Consider the following 17,335-nt stretch of genomic DNA (forward strand, 5'->3'; position numbering starts at 1 on the left):
TTTTGCAATATTTTACCTGATGAAGTGTTTCTGTGTTTTGATTGATTCTAATAAAAAAATATTACCCAGACATGTTTGGTATTGCATTAAATTTATTTGTTATAAATGCAATCTGAAAGGCTTTGGGGCTTCAAGAATGGAATCTGAAGCAGCAACTCTGATTTTTACTGGAATGCACAAATGACATAACCCATTGATTCACCGATTCTTCTCTCTGGCAATATAGGTTAATGCTTTATAATCATTATGTTGCCTTCAATTTCTTTACTATGACCCACCTGCGTTTTCCTTGATCCATGGATTCTTTATCTAACAACAAGTCAAACTCTGTTACTTCCTCATTCAATTCTCCACTATTCCCAAAGGACCCCCATTCTGTATTTATACACATGTGTCCCCTAATTTCCAGCAAGTTTCCTGGTATGCGGTCGGTATCTTCCATATAACAACAGTTAGTGCCACTATCTATCAGGAAAAGAAACAACAGAGCAGAAGCACAATGCAAAGAAAATAATCACAATAAAACACTAAGCACAAAAAGACTTGAAAGTTAAATGAAACTATCTACCACCTTTATAGATCTTTGAAATTGCTAAACTATTTAATTTATTGAACCCATCTTGATGACACGGAACACATTGGCTCAGTGGCTGCTGAGCTTATCATTCAGAAAGTTTGGCAGTTTGGCAGTTCAAATCCCTAGCGCCGCATAACCGAGTGAGCGCCCTTCTGTCAACCTAGCAGTTTGAAAGCATGTAAAAAATGCAAGTAGAAAAATAGGAACCACCTTTGGTAGAAAGGTAACAGCATTTCCTGTGCTTTTGGCATTTAATCATGCTGGCCACATAACCACAGAAACATCTTCGGACAGCACTGGCTCTTCGGCTTTGAAATGGAGATGAGCATTGCCCCCTACAGTCGGGAACAACTAGTACATATGTGTGAGGGGAACCTTTATCTTTACCTTTATGATGACACTTCTTTATGCAGGTGTTCATTGTTTTGAGGGAATGCAAAACCTTTCTGGTTTTCCCCACTACTTTTATGGACATTGTCCAGTACTCAGTTAAGAAGCTTTCAGTCCGATATATATATTGAACACCAATAATAACCATATTGAGCATATATGATCCTTGTAGTTGATCAGCAACATTATCTTGTGCCCAGCATTTGCTTACCTATCATTACTCCTATTTGACATGGCTTGACAATAGATGAACAGCTCATCAATTCTCCCACAACATCATTCACAATAGCAAGGACCTCTATTTGGTAATTCTAGTTAAAAGTAAGAAAAAGATCAAAGTGGCTCTCTTGCTCTGTCTTACAGAAACCTCTGTTTTTACTGCCATTGACCCAGTTACTACTCTAACCTTGCAATTCTCATTGATAGCCATTTGGAGCAATTTAGTCACATCTCTCCCCTCCACACCTGGCCATCGGAAATCCTTTGTCCAGCTTGTCAGTTTACACTAAGGGAAAAAAACAGACAGGAAGATTTTCTTCAACATATGCAATAGCCACTATGAAATGAAGATATTACCTACCAGCACTCTTTTTCACAACAGAATATGTAGAATAGTAAACTGTAAGTCCCTCACTAATCTAGGATGATTTATTTCCTGATCTAATATAAGAATCAATTTTTTTTTAAAGAGAAGGGCAACATCTTAAAAAGATGGAGAAATCATGTTTGGTGGGTACCACATTAATATTATCAGAGGGTATTAATCGAGAGGAAAATAGAGAGGGTAGCAAAAGCTGGTAATGAAATATACCAGGAAAAAATGGGGCCAACAAGACAAGAAATAAAGGGAGAAGCATGAGAGAGGAGGGTAGATTTAAAAATAGTCAGGAAAGAACAGTGAAACCAGTGAGACTATCATTCACAATCTCACATTCCTAACACAGAATATGGGAAGTGGACAGAGAAACCTAATACAGACAGTATGCTGCCACAGACACCAGCAAATTTCATTGAAGTGACCATAACTGAAACATAACCTGAAAAATTACAGCTTATTCAGAACAAACCCAACATGAAAAGTGAGGGATACTGTAAGTGAAACCTCAATTTTTGTTCTTACGTGAACAAAAAACAGGAAACATACAGAGCTTTCTAAACTGTGGAGAAGAAAAAGATTAAGGAAACTTTTTTTTAAGGAAGTGGCCTATAACCAAAGACATAAGGCCAGAAATTGTAGATATTCATTTCTTTCTAAGCAGTAAAACTCAGAACTTATTTGAAGTTTGTAGAAAGTGCTCAAAACAGCAAAATATACTTAACTGTTGTATTGAGGGTGGGGGGAGCAAAAGCAAAGATGATATAGACTTGTTGCAATGATGGTGGCAAGGAAATAATGTGAAAACTTCTGTGAATATATATATATATAAATATATATATTTTCTCAGAAAAATAACCCTAAACCTTAACTGGCCATAACTGTGCCATTAATAAGAGGAGCTGTATCATAGGACAGACAAGAGGGTTTAAAATAACCCCAGCTAATTTAAATGAACTAAAGCATCAAATTAAAATCAAGGGTATTGAAAGAACTAGTGTAGTTTATCAACTACTAGCTAACCTTTAGGAAATGGAGACATGCTAGGACAGTGTTGGCGAATCTTTATGGCACCGAGTGCCGAAATTCGTATGTGAATGTGCTGGATACCGGAAGAGTGACCGCCTGGTGCACATGCGCACACTGGGTGGCTGCTCTTCTGGTTTCCGGTGTGTGCATGCATACCGGCCATCTGGTCTTCCAGTTTCTGGTGCACATGCACACACGAAGACCAGCTGGCTGGTGCGTATGCACGCACCGGAAACCGGAAGATGATTTTCCTGGTGCGTGCATGCGCCCAGCGGCTGCTCTTACGGCAGTCCCATGCCCATGAAGATGATCTGGCTGGTGCGCCGGAACCCAAAAGAGCAACAGGTGACAGCTCACGTGCGTGGAGAGATGGCTCTGTCTGCCACTTCTAGCACGCATGCCATAGGTTCACCATCACAGTGCTAGGGTCCCCAGAATTCTGAAGGAGAGACTGTATGCTATCCCTTCTTTCTTCCTTAATAAGAACAAGGAAGATCAAGAAAATTATAGATCGATCAGCTTGACAATTGTGCAGGATAGGATCCTGGAACAGATTATAAACAGCATGATTGTGAGCATTTACATACAATTGCAACAATTAAAAGACATCAGCTTGGGTTTGTCACACATTTTTTTTATTAATGACCTTAATAAGTGTAAAAGGTGAGGGGATGATAATCAGACTTGCAGATGATGCAAAAACTAGGATACCATTATGGGAGAGAAACAGAAAATTCAAAAAGATCTAGACGGGCTTCAACATTGGGCTGAATAAATGTTGCACTCCCTGAAATTTAACAAGGAGAAGTGTAAATCTTGCATCTAGGGAAGAAAAACACAAAATCTGCAAGCATGGGATAAGGGAGAACTATAATACATGTGAAAAAGCTCCAGATGTTCTAATGGATTATAACAACATGAATCAAAAATGTAATAAAGCTACTAAAAAGGAAAATATCAATTTTTGGATGCATTAGCAGGAGCAGAGAATCCATATCACAGAAAATAATTCTCCAAACTTCATCTGCCTTTTTAGTTCCACTTGGAATATTGTTCTAGTTCTGGGCATTGAAGTCCAAATAAAATATTGATAATCCTTAGTGAATTTAGAGAAATGCTACCAAGATGGTAACAGGACTGGAAATCAAGCCCATGAGGAACAATTAGTAGTTAGTTCTAAGATGAGATGGCAAGACGAAGGGGAGATGTGATAGCAATCGTATTTAAAAGTTATACAGAGAACAGGAGCAAAAACAGAGGATTGAAATACAATGAGGTAGATTTGGATTAGATACTACAAAGAATTTCTGAGTAGTAAGAGCTATCAATAAATGCAATAGATTGCCTCATGAAGTGCTACTGTATATACTCGAGTATAAGCCTAGTTTTTCAGCCCACTTTTTGGGCTGAAAAAAGCCGCCTCGGCTTATACTCGAGTCAGTGAAAAATTTGCCCGAAATGGAGGAGAAAAAGGGGCGGGGCCATGCCGCTGGGTGACGCTCGTGAATGGCCCAGCGCCCCTGTGAGTTTCCCCTCCCTCTGTGTCAGTTTGCCGCGCAGCGTGCACCGCACCATCCCTCCTCCTCACGTTCTAATGTAATGCAGGGCTATCTTACGATTCCCCTTCCTCCCCCTCCTGCCGCTCTGCAACGATGTCCCACCTCCTCCTTGTTATGGCAAGCAGCCACATAGCGATGTCCCACCTCCTCTGGTACAGTGATCCAATGATAGGAATCACTGTGCCGTGTGTCATAGGAGGCGGGACATCGCTCCCGCGGCTGCACGGGACATCATCATCACAGCGGGACATCAGCATCATGAGGTGAGTGAAGTATTTCATTGAATACACCGCTAGTTTACTGTTTTTCTTTGAAATAAATATTCAAAAACATTATTGGTATCTATTTTTATTTTTGAAATTTACCGGTAGCTGCTGCATTTCCCACCCTAGGCTTATACTCGAGTCAATAACTTTTCCAGTTTTTTGTGGTAAAATTAGGTGCCTCGGCTTATATTCGGGTCGGCCTATACTCGAGTATATACGGTATGTTCTCTTTCATTAAAGGCCTTCATTGAAGGCTGAACAGCTATCTGTCCAAAACATCTTGGCAGGTCGTGTACTAAGGAGACAAATAGATTAAGTGGCCTCTGAGGCTCCTATCAATTCTGTTTCTAAAAAAAATATTACTCCAACTGGAATGACATTTGAATCTTATTTCAAACTTGCAATAGGTGTTCCCCAACACATTCAAGGTTAGAAAGGTAAACTTCCATGGGGAAGTTTAGTTCATAGCTCTATCCTTAAGACACCCATTTTTTTTTATTATCTATTACCCGATGCTGCTTCCTTAGTTTGCCTCAAACTAGGCTAGCTCTGTTCCCAGTCATTTTAAGCAAGGCTTTTTTTTCATTCCAATGATTTGTAGCATCTTTTAGAGCATGCAACAATTGCTATGGCGATATATCACTAATGAAGACAGGCTTTATATTGCCACAACAATGATGGGGTGATGCTACATGACACTATAAAACATTAATGTAGAAATCTCTTTACAGCTATTCCTTGCCAGGCAGTATTGTATGGCAGCAGTTGTGGTGAAACCTTATTTCTACTTCTTTGTTCTTCCCATTCAGAAAATGGCAATCTAAGAAACATAGTTTCCACTCTTCCAGATAGTTTGCAATTGTCAACCAATTATTCACCTGGTTCAGTGTAGTATGATCACAAGAGAAGGGGAAGCAGAAACCCAGTGGGAAATATTTCTTGTTTAAGTTAAGTCCACCCAAAAATGTGTTCAGGCATTGAGCCATGAATTCAAAAACCTGAAAGAACAAGGAGAACATTGTTAGTAGTCAGACTATGCCACCATCCACCAAAATGGTACAATTCAGAATTTAAAGTCAAAACAAAATTTCCAGACCTGGAATCAGATGAGTTTAAAAAAATCTTTCAATCATCCTCAATTTATTAATTCATCATCTGTGTATCACTCAAATTATACATGTCTCCTTACTCTTTTATTCTCACAACAATTTTACAAAGTAGGCAATTAGTCTAAACATAGGGATAAAGATATAGGGACTAAGTCTCTCTATGAGCTTCATGATTGAATGGGCATTTGAACCTATCTCCCTATTGAAATTTTATCACTACAATACCCTTACCTTTGCTCAGGTCTCTGGTTCAAATTTCTCTGAAAAAGCCAAGCATAAAACAAAACATATTGGAAAAAGGAGGGAACATATGGAGGGAAAGCCACTAAGAGGACAAAAAACATTCAGGAAATATTATTATTTTATTAGATTTTGATTATCTCTGGGAATAGGAGGATTATATATTTATAGTATATTAAAAATTACAGTCAAAATGTGCTAATGTGAAAAAGACATTTTTCAAGTGGCTAAAGATTTCCTAGGACACAGATTATCCCCAAAATAAAAGGTACAGCCACTTTCCATATGCAGGGGCTGTGCTGACAAAAATTAGTGTTTTTTCCTTAGGTTTCAACAGGTTCTTGCAGTATTTTTTTCAACTGAACCAAATAACATCAGCTACTGCATCAGTAGAAACGGGGTAGCATATTTTGTAGCATGTCCTCTTGCACTGTGGGAAGAGATGGATCATATTTGTAGGAATTCCCACTATTCATCTTCAATTACTCTGAGTTCCCTTCTCCTTCCTAAAATCAAAGTATTCCAAGAGGAGTACTGTATAGCAGAAATTCCAAGATAGCAAAGAAGAGCAGAATGAAAGTAGCTAAAGTAGCTAAGAAAAATGGGGAAAAGTGAAAAAAAGTTAGAAAATCAATAAATTAACTTTTAATTAGGGTACACGAGAGGGAAAAAAAATGAAGACTGCAGAATAGCAATGAGATCACAATAACAGGTAATTATGGATTAAATGAGCTGAAATAGAATGTATAGATTAGACAAGATGACAAATTCAGATGCATAGAACCATACCTGCTGTCCATTACCACTCAAGATCTTCTCAGGAAATGAAAACTGCTTTTTTTTCACCACCATTGGTTCATCAACATTATCCGTCAGTTGTAACAGCAAGACTTTCACCTGATTAAAACTCAACTCTAGTGCCAGAAAATCCCCTCTTTCTGAAAAAGACATGTAAGCATCCAGTTTAGTTATCAAGACTGTGTTTCAGTCCTCCTACAGTTGCCATACAACAGCTTTCAATTTCCAGATGAAAGATGATGTTTCTTAATGTTTTATTTGTTTATTTATTTACAAATCAATGCACAATTTTAAGCCCAAAGAGCAAGCAATGATAGATTGTTTCCCACTGGGAAAAGAAACATTACTCATTGTCCAGAATGTGTATCACAAATGACTACCTATTAAAGAGGCTCATCACCATTTTTCAACATTTGCCACAAAATTAGAATAGCACTAGTGAAGACTCACATGCCTGTTCCATTAATTTATCACATAAAAACATAATAAAGTTGGATATAGTTAAGAGGAAGCACAGAATCAGGAATCCTTTGTAACTACCACATTTTATTAAAACATATAAACTTTCATGAACTGCACTTTGGCTCATGAAAGCTTATACTCTTTAATACAGAGCGTATGTCAAAAATATGTTACCACATTTTTAGTTTTTTGTTTGCCATCATAGACTTACATGCATTTTTTCCTGCAATGAAGGTACAGATTTATTATACTCAATGTTTTACCTTCTATGATGGTTAAAAATAATTTGTTTTGAAACAAATTATGCTGCCTCGATCTCTGCTAATGTAGAGGCATAAACCAGCACTGCATACACATACACACTAACATGTTAGATTATGTTGCTAGATGCAATTGAAGCATATGGAGCATCTAATAGTGGATCTACATAGACATTATATCTTAAAAGTATACTGGCAGCCTCATTCTAGTATGTCTGATGCTAGCTCCACCTTAAAACTTTCCCCATATTATTTAAAGATAGTTTTTTTCAACTTTCAATGTGCTGTCAGGTAGAATGTGGTGCAAAGTTGTGTGTAATACACATTTTTCTTGTCAAATGTTAACAAAAATGGATGATGGTTATAGAAAAAAAGGGAAAGTCAAACCTGAAAGTTTCCTGCAAAAAATGTGAATGTAAAGAGAGTAAACTAAAACAATGTTTTCTGATAATACCTACTTCTAAGATTGATTAGAAAGAGGGCAACTTGTGAAAAGAACGGGAGACAAGGGTATCCTAAAATTTGCTTTCCACAAAGATCTGGAGGAAAGGTAAGGTTTTATTTTCTCTTCTTTCTAAAAAAAATTACGACAAATACGGAAGCAAAGAAACAATTATTCAAATCTGTGCATGTTCAGCAGATAGAAGATTGGTTATCACATGCTTCCTGAAAAGCAAAGAGAGGTGGCAGAAGAGGGAGAGAAAAGAAGGGAAGATAAAGATAATTATAGGCTGCGGGAAAACTGGTGTGAGGATGCAATATGCAAATTTGAGGACAATCATCTCTTTTTGCTCACTTTCTGACAACTATGGGATTCTAAATGCCACAAACTTCTGTAGGGATATGGGAGCTATTTGAATGCTCTGCCCCAGACACTTGATAGGTCCAGCTTGTTTGTTTATAGCACTTAGGGACTTTCCCAGTAGCCTAGAATGTGGTTATATTGGCAGTCTAGTTGATCTTTAGATTATGGAGATGACAAAAACTCTCTATAAGATGTCTTCTTTCCAAGTGATTTCTTCCTATATACTAGTCCTGATGAGCCCTTTAATTTTTAGAAGTACTCCAAAACAAAGCATAAGAAGAGATACTTAGAGCATCACTAATCAGCAAATCTGATTGAACACAAATGAAAACTCAGATCTGGGCCTATGCTGTAGTGGGGAAGTCAGCAAAACAGAACTATTTCTCTGTCCTTATTCAACAACCTCTACCCCCCCCCCCTCCACACCCACAGGGATCCAGCAACTCTTTTATGGTAACCTATATAGCCTTTTGGGGAAGAATGATTTGGAAGAACCATCCATGCACCACTGAGTTACTAACAAAGCAGTTTGCCTTCTTTCAGTCAGAATGGTACACAGAATATGAATAGATGTCAATGGTTATGTCTAGAAGTGTAACCTAGAAACAATCTGACCTGTAGATCTTAAGGTAATCCAGAGTCCTTTAGGGCAGTGTTTTTCAACCACTGTGCCGCGGCACACAGGTGTGCCGTGACATAGTATAAGGTGTGCCGTGGGAAAAACACTTTATATATAGTCAATATAGGCACAGAGTTAAAATTTTTTAACATTTTCTAATGGTGGTGTGCCTTGTGATTTTTTTTCATGAAAAAAGTGTGCCTTTGCACAAAAAAGGTTGAAAAACACTGCTTTAGGGGGTTCTTGAATCCTGTCCAACCTGACTTGGTTGTGCCTCCAGCGAGAGGATTAAAACTTGGTCTGAACAGTTGTGAATGCCTTGTGGGAGGATGAAACATCAGTGTCCCTGAAGAGGGCATTGGGTAACCTATTCTAAGAGGCTAATCTGAACCAAGCTATGTTAGACAACTATTGTTCAGTCTTAATCAGCCCTTTTATGGAAGGTACGGAGAAAGTGATCATTGTAAGAAGAGGGAATGGCCTTGAGGGACAGAAAGAAGAATCACTACACCAAGAAAACAGTCAAATAAGAGTCCTGATTCCTGCCCAGGAATGTAACATGAATAACAGTTTCAGACAAGCCCCCCCCCCGCCCCCCGATTCTCATGAAGATAAGTGGGAGAAGCACGTTCAGACGTACAGGATTCTGTTACTATAGCTTTGCAGTAAAATTGGACCGACCTACATGATATTGGAAGCATAAACTAATCTATTCAGAAGGACTAACGTTTGCAAGTCTCCTACTTTCTAGAGAGGCAGAAGATCTCACTTTGGCTGCTGGAGATAGGATATACTATCCTGCTATCTGCCAAACAACTCGTTGTAGTTTTGCTGCAAAACTAGCAGCAAATGAATTTACAAATAAACAATTTACAAAATACCATGATGCAGCTAAGTCAACAGTTGGGACAGAATTTGCCTCAATCCGCAGCAGTACAGCAACCTGTAGCACAACCAACGGGGCTTGTTAGGAAATTTGGGACATCAAGACCAATTCCTGACATTTACACTGCAATGTGAACTGTTTATGGAGGGCAGACCAAGGGAGTTTCTCACAGATCATACCAGAGTGAATTTTGTACTAAGTTGACTAAAACAAGGCATGGCTAAATGACCATATCTGCCATTGACAGCAACAGTTACCAGATTACCAATACATTTATTTTATTTTATTATTTTATTAATACTTGACCACATTTGATACAAGGCATGACAAGTTTGAATATACAGGGACGTTGTTCGGCTTGATTAATTGTAGAACTGTCTTCTCTGGCTTCAGGAATGAAATATTGTTGGACACTTTAGATAAGTACAGAGTGCTGCATTTAGATGACATGTTGGTTACTCTGAGAATGCTTAATTGCATGAGATGCATTTCAGAAATGTCCTTAAAAACCCCCGTGGAAATAAGTGCTTTGCCAATTTGGAGTGGAGTCCCTTTGACCTTCCTTAGATGATTTGGGGTACAGGACCTTTATTGAAGGCATACAAATGGATCCTGCAAATATACAATCTTTTTTATCATTGGCACACTTGCACACCTTGCTCCACTAAAGTGAAAGATGTGAAACATTTTCTGAGCTTTTCTATTTTATACTGGAAGTTTATACCCAATTTTGCTGGCCATATAAAACCACTGTCTCAGCCAAAAAAAGTTAATTGATTTTTATGGTCTACTCCAGAATAAAAGCACTTCGAAAGTTAAAAGAACTCTTTGATTCTCAGCCACTACTCAAACAACCAAACTCCACCCATTTTAATATAGACCAAAGCTTCAATTTTGCCAGTAAGAACAATTTTTCTCCAGACAGGGAAAGAAGAAAAAGACAGATCTACTGCCAGATGCCTTTCATTCAAGGTTGCTTTTCCCAGTAGAAAGCAGCTACGACATTTCCATTTGGAATTATTTGTAATGAAAATTGCTTTCCAATAATAGAGGCATTTCCTGGAAGAGGCTGTCAATACCATTGTACAAGCCATAAGAATTTAGGTCTGTAGGAGGTACAATTCTTCACTATTCAACAAATCAGGTGGGGACACTTTATCTTCTGTTCTAATTTTTGTATTTCCAACATTCCAAGCTCACAAACAAGTTCCAGATCCCATCTCATGTAAGCCTGAGTACAATCTATGCTATATACCCAACTCCAAATAACTTACTGCAACCAAGCGATTTGGAGTCCCATCCACAGTCAGATCCTATGAAAGACTGGGGAGCCAAGAGACAGGGTGATTATTTCAGAACAGATTAGAGAATGGCAACAGCATGAAGCTTATATCAGGGTTCAGATGGATTATCTCCAGGGACCCCAACATGGCAATTGTTCACCTTTCATAATAGAGGAGAGGATAGCTGTTGTACAATAGTTGTTTATACATTCCCCTTGTTTAAGAAAAGAACTCTAACTCTGCTATGGCAATAGAATGGCAGGGCACTGGGGGGAGGGCGATGGGGGGAGGTTAGGGTCTCCTGATGGTCAAGGTTAAGGAATTTAAGGAATTGCATTTCATCTTGTCATGTCTATTATAAAACATCTGTTACTGGAAAGCCACTTGACTTGTTATAACCTTCATGGCCCTAGAACTCATATTAGTAGATTTTATTATGATCTACCCCCAATACATGGATACCAGCAGCTGTTAGTTGTGGATTTATTCACAAAACTGGACCGCTTAATCTTTTGCAAGAGTCTCCTACCAGCTTAGGAAACAACACAGCTCTTGTTTTTGGATCTAAAATGTTTTTAGATGCAGAGTATTAGCCAATCATGACATTTTGGACCATGGCAAACATCTACATCCATATTTTGGAAGACATTTTCCCACTTTTAAAATATTAAAATTAATTTGTCATTCTCATGTCCTCCAGATTCTAATGGTGACTTTGAAACTCAATTATTGTGGCAATATTTTAAAAGCAACATTTCTTAACAATAAGACAATTGGCCTGAAATGATACCTCCTGCAAAATTTGCCAACAGCATTCCAATATATCCCTCCATCAGGATGTTCCTTTTTCAGACAACTTTCAGCTACCACATTCATATGTTTTCCTCCATACCTATGTATCATTAGTTCCCTGTGCTTAGATTTCTTACAAAAGAGGCAAGTGGCCCAGTGGTTTTAAAGGGGCAGCTAGAGCTAGTAAAGACAGCATACAAATAAGCTGTACACAAGCAGGAGTGGGGTCAAAACTGCTGAACAGGATTTGGTGTGGTTTTCTACAAAATGTTTGCCATCTGCCTGATCTTCAAAGATACTTGACTCAAAGTTCATTAGTCCCTTCCCAGTGATTAAACAAATAAACCCAGCCTTCCATTTGCAATTGTAACATCAATGAAGGTTCATCCTCCTCCCTACACACAAGGACAAATCCACCTTTCCTCATGCCGGTAGATGGAGGAGAAGAATATGAACTGGACAATATACTGGACTCTAGACATAAAGGAAAATGTTTAGAATGCCTGATTCAGTGGAAAAGCTATCAAAATTCAGAGAGATTATGAAAGGCAGCCTCAGATGTTCATGCTCCACAATTGGTGCACCATTCATTCATTGATTGACAGCAAAAAAAACTTCATCCACAAGTACTACAACTGTTGTAAGAGATTGGGGCAACCCAAAATGATCACGCCACGCCACATTGAGGCAGTAATTGCTGCAAAAGGGGCCCAAACCAAGTATTGAGTACTTATGCATGCTTATACTTTTCAGAGATCCGATATTGTTCTATGTACAATCCTTGTTTTATTGATTGCATGTAATATTCTAATTTTCTGAGATTGTGGATTTGGGGTTTTCATGAGCTGTAAGCCATAATCATAATCATCACAATTATGACAAATCACGGCTTGAACTATCTTGCTTTGCATGTAATGAGTCTATCTCATATATTAGTTTCACCTTTTAAGTTGCATTATTGAAATAAATGAACTTTTGCACGATATTCTAGTTTTTGAGTTTCACCTGTACATCAGGGTTGTAGGACTGAGCAGAAGGCAGAAGCAGCTTCTTCCAGAATAGGAATATAAAGAGTAGGCAACCCAGCAGAAAGAAACTCTCAAGAGTACAAATGAATTATAAGATTTGTTGAGGCACCTTGAGAAGTGCTAGCAGAGGAACACATCTGCATTTTGTACTCATAGCCGAATTTCTCTAGGAACAAGATGGGGGAATGGGTCAATGGGAGAGGTGATATAAAGAATATAGGGCATGGTATTGAGGGATAGGAGGAAAAGCCACTACCAAGACAACAGTTGGATAAAAGAAGCCTGAGCTCTGGGCAGGAATGTAAACTGAATAAATTGTTTGAGGCAGTCCCCTTTCTAATTCTCATAAAGATAAAGGGAGGCAGGCTCAAAGCACATTGAGACTTGCAAGATTGTGTTACTATAGCTTTGCATGACCTACATAATATAGGATTCCTAAACTGATCTACCTTGAAGGGCTGACAACAACTGACTGCAAAAAAGACTGGAAGATACAGATTATCTGGAACATTTTCAATTCAGGCCAAGGCATAAGATAAAAACTGCACTGCTTGTTCTCCATTATGACATATGGTAAGCTTTTCAGGGGGAGGGGGGGAGTACAAACTTACTAGCCATATTACATTTTTGGTGACTTTACTGTTGACCATTGCATCCTTCTAGGCTTGATATAAGATTTGGAAATCAGGAGCTCTTTTCTTTAGTACAACAGTTCTTTCCTAAATGGGTGGTTTTAGTCATAATATACAGGGAAGAGGGATTCAGCCTCCAGGTATTCCAATATGGGGTCCCTCAGGGCTCAACCTTCTTTGCCATCCATCTTACTTAATAGCTACATGAAGCTGATGGGGTCTTTCATCCAACAGATAATGTTAGGTGTCATCAATATGGTAATGATACCCAGTTACACATTTTTTATTCCTAGTTACCTGGGAAATACAATGAAACTCTTGACTAGATGCCTGAAATTTGAAAGAGGCATGTGTGAGATTCAGAGTTAGCAAAACAGGCAGCTGTTCCCCAAATTTTCTGTTGTAAAACATTTGTTAAGTGAGTTTTGCCCCATTTTACAGCCTTTCTTACCACAGTTGTTAAGTGAATCACTGCAATTGATAGGTTAGTGACCTAGTTGTTAAATAAATTTGGCTTCCCTATTGACTTTGCCTTATGAGAAGGTCGTAAAAGGTGCTCATATTCAATGGTCATAAATATGAACCAGTTGCCATGCATCTGAATTTTGATCACATTTGATCACATGGAGATTCTTCAAAAGTTGCAGGTGAAAAACAGTCATAAATGATTTTGTAACTTTGTATGATCACTAAATGAACGGTTGTAAGTTGAAGACTACCTATATACCAGCTGCAAATACTCCTGAAGTAGAAGGTACTGGCTATAGTCTCTCACCTCTTTTATCACCTCGTGGATGGATTACCTGTAGTATGTTCTACATGGATCATCTATGATGACCACCATAAATTGTAACTTATAAAAGTACAACCCACATTTAGCTGAGACAACCTGGTATTATTATAATACCCATATTGCAAGAATTTCATCATTTGCCTATTTTGTTTCTGGGTTCAATTTAGACAAATGACAAACAAATAAATAAAGCCTTGGAATCTAATCTTACCACAATGTTTCACACACTGAAGAGGTTTGAGTGCAGATTCTGCTTTTGTGATAATCATGCATTTTCAGTGTGAAGTCATTAAGAAACTGGTTCTCTATAGTACTGGAGAGCTATCCTCAACAAGAATTATGTGGAGGTGGCAGAATTTTTCCAAACTGTATTCTGCAAAACTGTACTACATTAATGTATCCTCTGCCTATTATGGACAAGCCCAAGAACCCAGAGCACAGACCAAGACCTTTATCCTCACCCTAGGAATTGTTGCCTCAGCCCAGCTACTCATGAGTAAACATCACACTAACTGCAGTTAAAGCACAAGTTAGCAGATCTGGGTGTTCGGGACCATCATTTTTGATCTTTTTATTTTTAATGTGAATTTGGAGGGGGGGGGCTATTTTATTATGTTGACTTTGTAATCTGCCTACAGCCTTAGAGAATAAGTGGCATGCAGACTCAACAAACAAATACTAGATTTAAAAAAAAAATCTCTCATGGTCATAATTTATATTCTCCCCACAACTCCAAGCTGGGAAAAATACTGTTTGGAGAAAGGAATTATGTGCATGTTTCCACTTATGTGGATACAACTTTAGATGTTAGAATTCCAGCAAGAACATGGAGGCAAACATGTCTCTTACCGATACATCAGGCTCATTTATTCATTAGACTGGTATTTCTCATTTCTGTGCAACTCAAGGCAATGTGTGCAGTGCTCCTACTCCTATTTCCCCATAACAATCCTGTAAGGTGGATTGATCTGAGAGAAACTGATTGACCCTCAGCTGGTTTCCGTCCTTAAAGCAGAATAAACACACGTGATACCAGACTTTTTTTCCCAGGGCCTTAATCATACCTATTTAATAGTTGCCTTCCCAGTAGTGATCAATATTATCTGGTAGGATGTTGGGAGCAAATTATGAGAAGGCTATACCACTGTGCAATTTCACATATAGGGATATGTGCAAAACAATAAATAGTAATGCAACATTCAAACTCATCCCTTGTGAGAATTCATGTCAGAACATCTTGCATTTTATACATATATAAGTCTCTCAGTAAACACCATATTGATGACCTTGGGTTAAGATGGAAATCCATAATCTATGACATTGCAGTGTATGCTTACCACTACCATCAGGCAAAGCACAAACGTAAGTTGACAACATAGGTAAGTAACTGGTTATTTTTTCTGTCTGTTTGAGGCCCTTTTCCATGGCTGCCAGCATTAAGTTCTTCACAGATTTGAGTTGTTCCAAGGTTACATAAAAGGGCATTATACGTTTCTGGATGTTTTCAGGGATAGAGGAAATTTTAGGAGAAGGTCGATGGGGTATTAATCTATGAGCAAGCCTGGTTTCTGGGACAGCTGGTGTGGCTGGTGTGGATGTTTTGGTAAGGGACATAAAGGAGCTAATTATACTTCCTTTTTCCTTAAACATTTGATCTTCTCGGGAGGAGTGTGGCAAGCCGTGCATTAATGAAAAAGAAAGAAGGGATGAGGTGGTGGCAGTAGAATCCTGATGGGTAAAAGGGAAAGGGTCTCTCTCTCTCCGGTTAAAGTTTATCTCAGAGGCACCAGTCCCCGACTTGCTAAAAGCAAAGAAGGTGTTAGAGTCCGGGGAGGCATTTAACATCATGGAGACCCTGTGCGAGATATCAGAAACTGGCTTTGAACTTGAGGTGCTTTTCAGGAAAAAGGAAACCTTAGAAGAGCGCCTGGAGGCAGGGCTTTCTGGCCCAGCAGAGCCACCACTGCCCAGCTCAGGCTTGGGATCTAAGCCCTGCTCATCCATGGCAAGAGCCCCCTAGCCCGCCCAGTCACCAAGGGGAGAGGAGAGAAGCGCAGGCAGCCCAAGGAAGCCTGACAGGGCAAAGAAGAGAAGCTGAAGGCTGCCAGGTCAAGCTACGGGTCGGGCGCCGAAGAAGACACTCAGTGCAAGGGGATAAAAAGGTGGTTCAGAAGGGCCCCAGGTGGCTTTTGGGGGTGAAGTCCGGGAGGAAGGGGGAGGAGAGGGACAAGCAGGGGCTGAGGTAGGGAGGGCGGGAAAAGGAGGAGAGAAGGAGGGAGGAAAGAAGGAAGGAGTCCTGGACGCGGGAGAAGGAGGCGGGCGGGGAAGGGAATCCTTGGAAGGCAGTTGGAAACTGGTTGCCGGGAGAGAAGAGTCGGAGGGAGGGGGGAGCGTAGAACGGGGAGCGCAGAGTTACGCGCAGGTTAGAGGGGTCGTCGCTTTCTCTGCAACGGGCTTGCTTGACCTCACGTGGGTTCCCCCGGGGTGTGTGTGTGTGTGTGTGTGGGTTGCAAAGCTCTGCCCAGGATTTCCATCCAGTCGACCACCCCTCCCACCCCCAACTCCACGTTGGGGGAGACTGGTTACAGACCGCCTCTCCCAGTTTTCAATTAGAAAGGTTGTCGGTTTGTATTTGTATTTGTATTTAATCTCACTTCTAGGCCGCCAAGTGATTCAGACTGGCTTCATAAAGTGAAAAATAAAAGGGGGAAATCCCTATATAATACTTTAAAAAAAAGCGCACGCACGCACGCACCCAAGGGAAGAATGAAAAAAAAAAAAAACCCTTTCACATTACCCCCATGCTAGAGGAGCCTGCCAGCCAGCTTATCCTAAAGCCTGGGGCGGGGAGAACAACAATGTTTCCGGCTTCCTGGAAGGAGGTTAAAGTGGATTATTTTTAAAATGGGCTTCTGAGACCAAGATAACTGGCCATAGAAATTATCATCTTTCTCTAAGCTAAAATGCATAACCGGGACAAAAAAATGCATCTTTGCTAATGGAGGATTTACTGTGTGCAAAATTAAAATGGTTTTGTTTGTTGGGGGGGGAAAAGATTAGCTTTGGTAAAACAAATTCTGGAGTGAATGCAGTCCACGAACTCGGGTTTGCAAGGGAAAGGGGAGTTGCTGCTTTGAAATTGTTTCCCAGGAGAACTACAGTGTAGTTCATTCAGAATAGTTCTGTAGAGCTAGAGGAAAGATTTACAATTA

At 39.4% G+C, this 17,335-nt stretch overlaps 1 protein-coding gene across 1 annotated transcript in view; it reads right to left on the reverse strand.

The window, feature by feature from the left end:
• HK3 (hexokinase 3) overlaps positions 1 to 15,737 on the reverse strand; it is a 31,048-nt gene extending 15,311 nt beyond the window's left edge. Inside the window, exons 1-6 of the mRNA XM_032239072.1 lie at positions 15,461 to 15,737; positions 6,555 to 6,703; positions 5,295 to 5,414; positions 1,374 to 1,472; positions 1,179 to 1,278; positions 279 to 465 (exon numbers count right to left, since the gene is read on the reverse strand). Of these exons, the coding sequence (XP_032094963.1) occupies positions 279 to 465; positions 1,179 to 1,278; positions 1,374 to 1,472; positions 5,295 to 5,414; positions 6,555 to 6,703; positions 15,461 to 15,737 (932 nt within the window). The remainder of the gene's footprint in view (positions 1 to 278; positions 466 to 1,178; positions 1,279 to 1,373; positions 1,473 to 5,294; positions 5,415 to 6,554; positions 6,704 to 15,460) is intronic.
• Positions 15,738 to 17,335: the final 1,598 nt, after the last annotated feature.

This window comes from Thamnophis elegans, chromosome 2 (assembly GCF_009769535.1).
Source record: "Thamnophis elegans isolate rThaEle1 chromosome 2, rThaEle1.pri, whole genome shotgun sequence".
Lineage (NCBI taxonomy): Eukaryota > Metazoa > Chordata > Lepidosauria > Squamata > Colubridae > Thamnophis > Thamnophis elegans.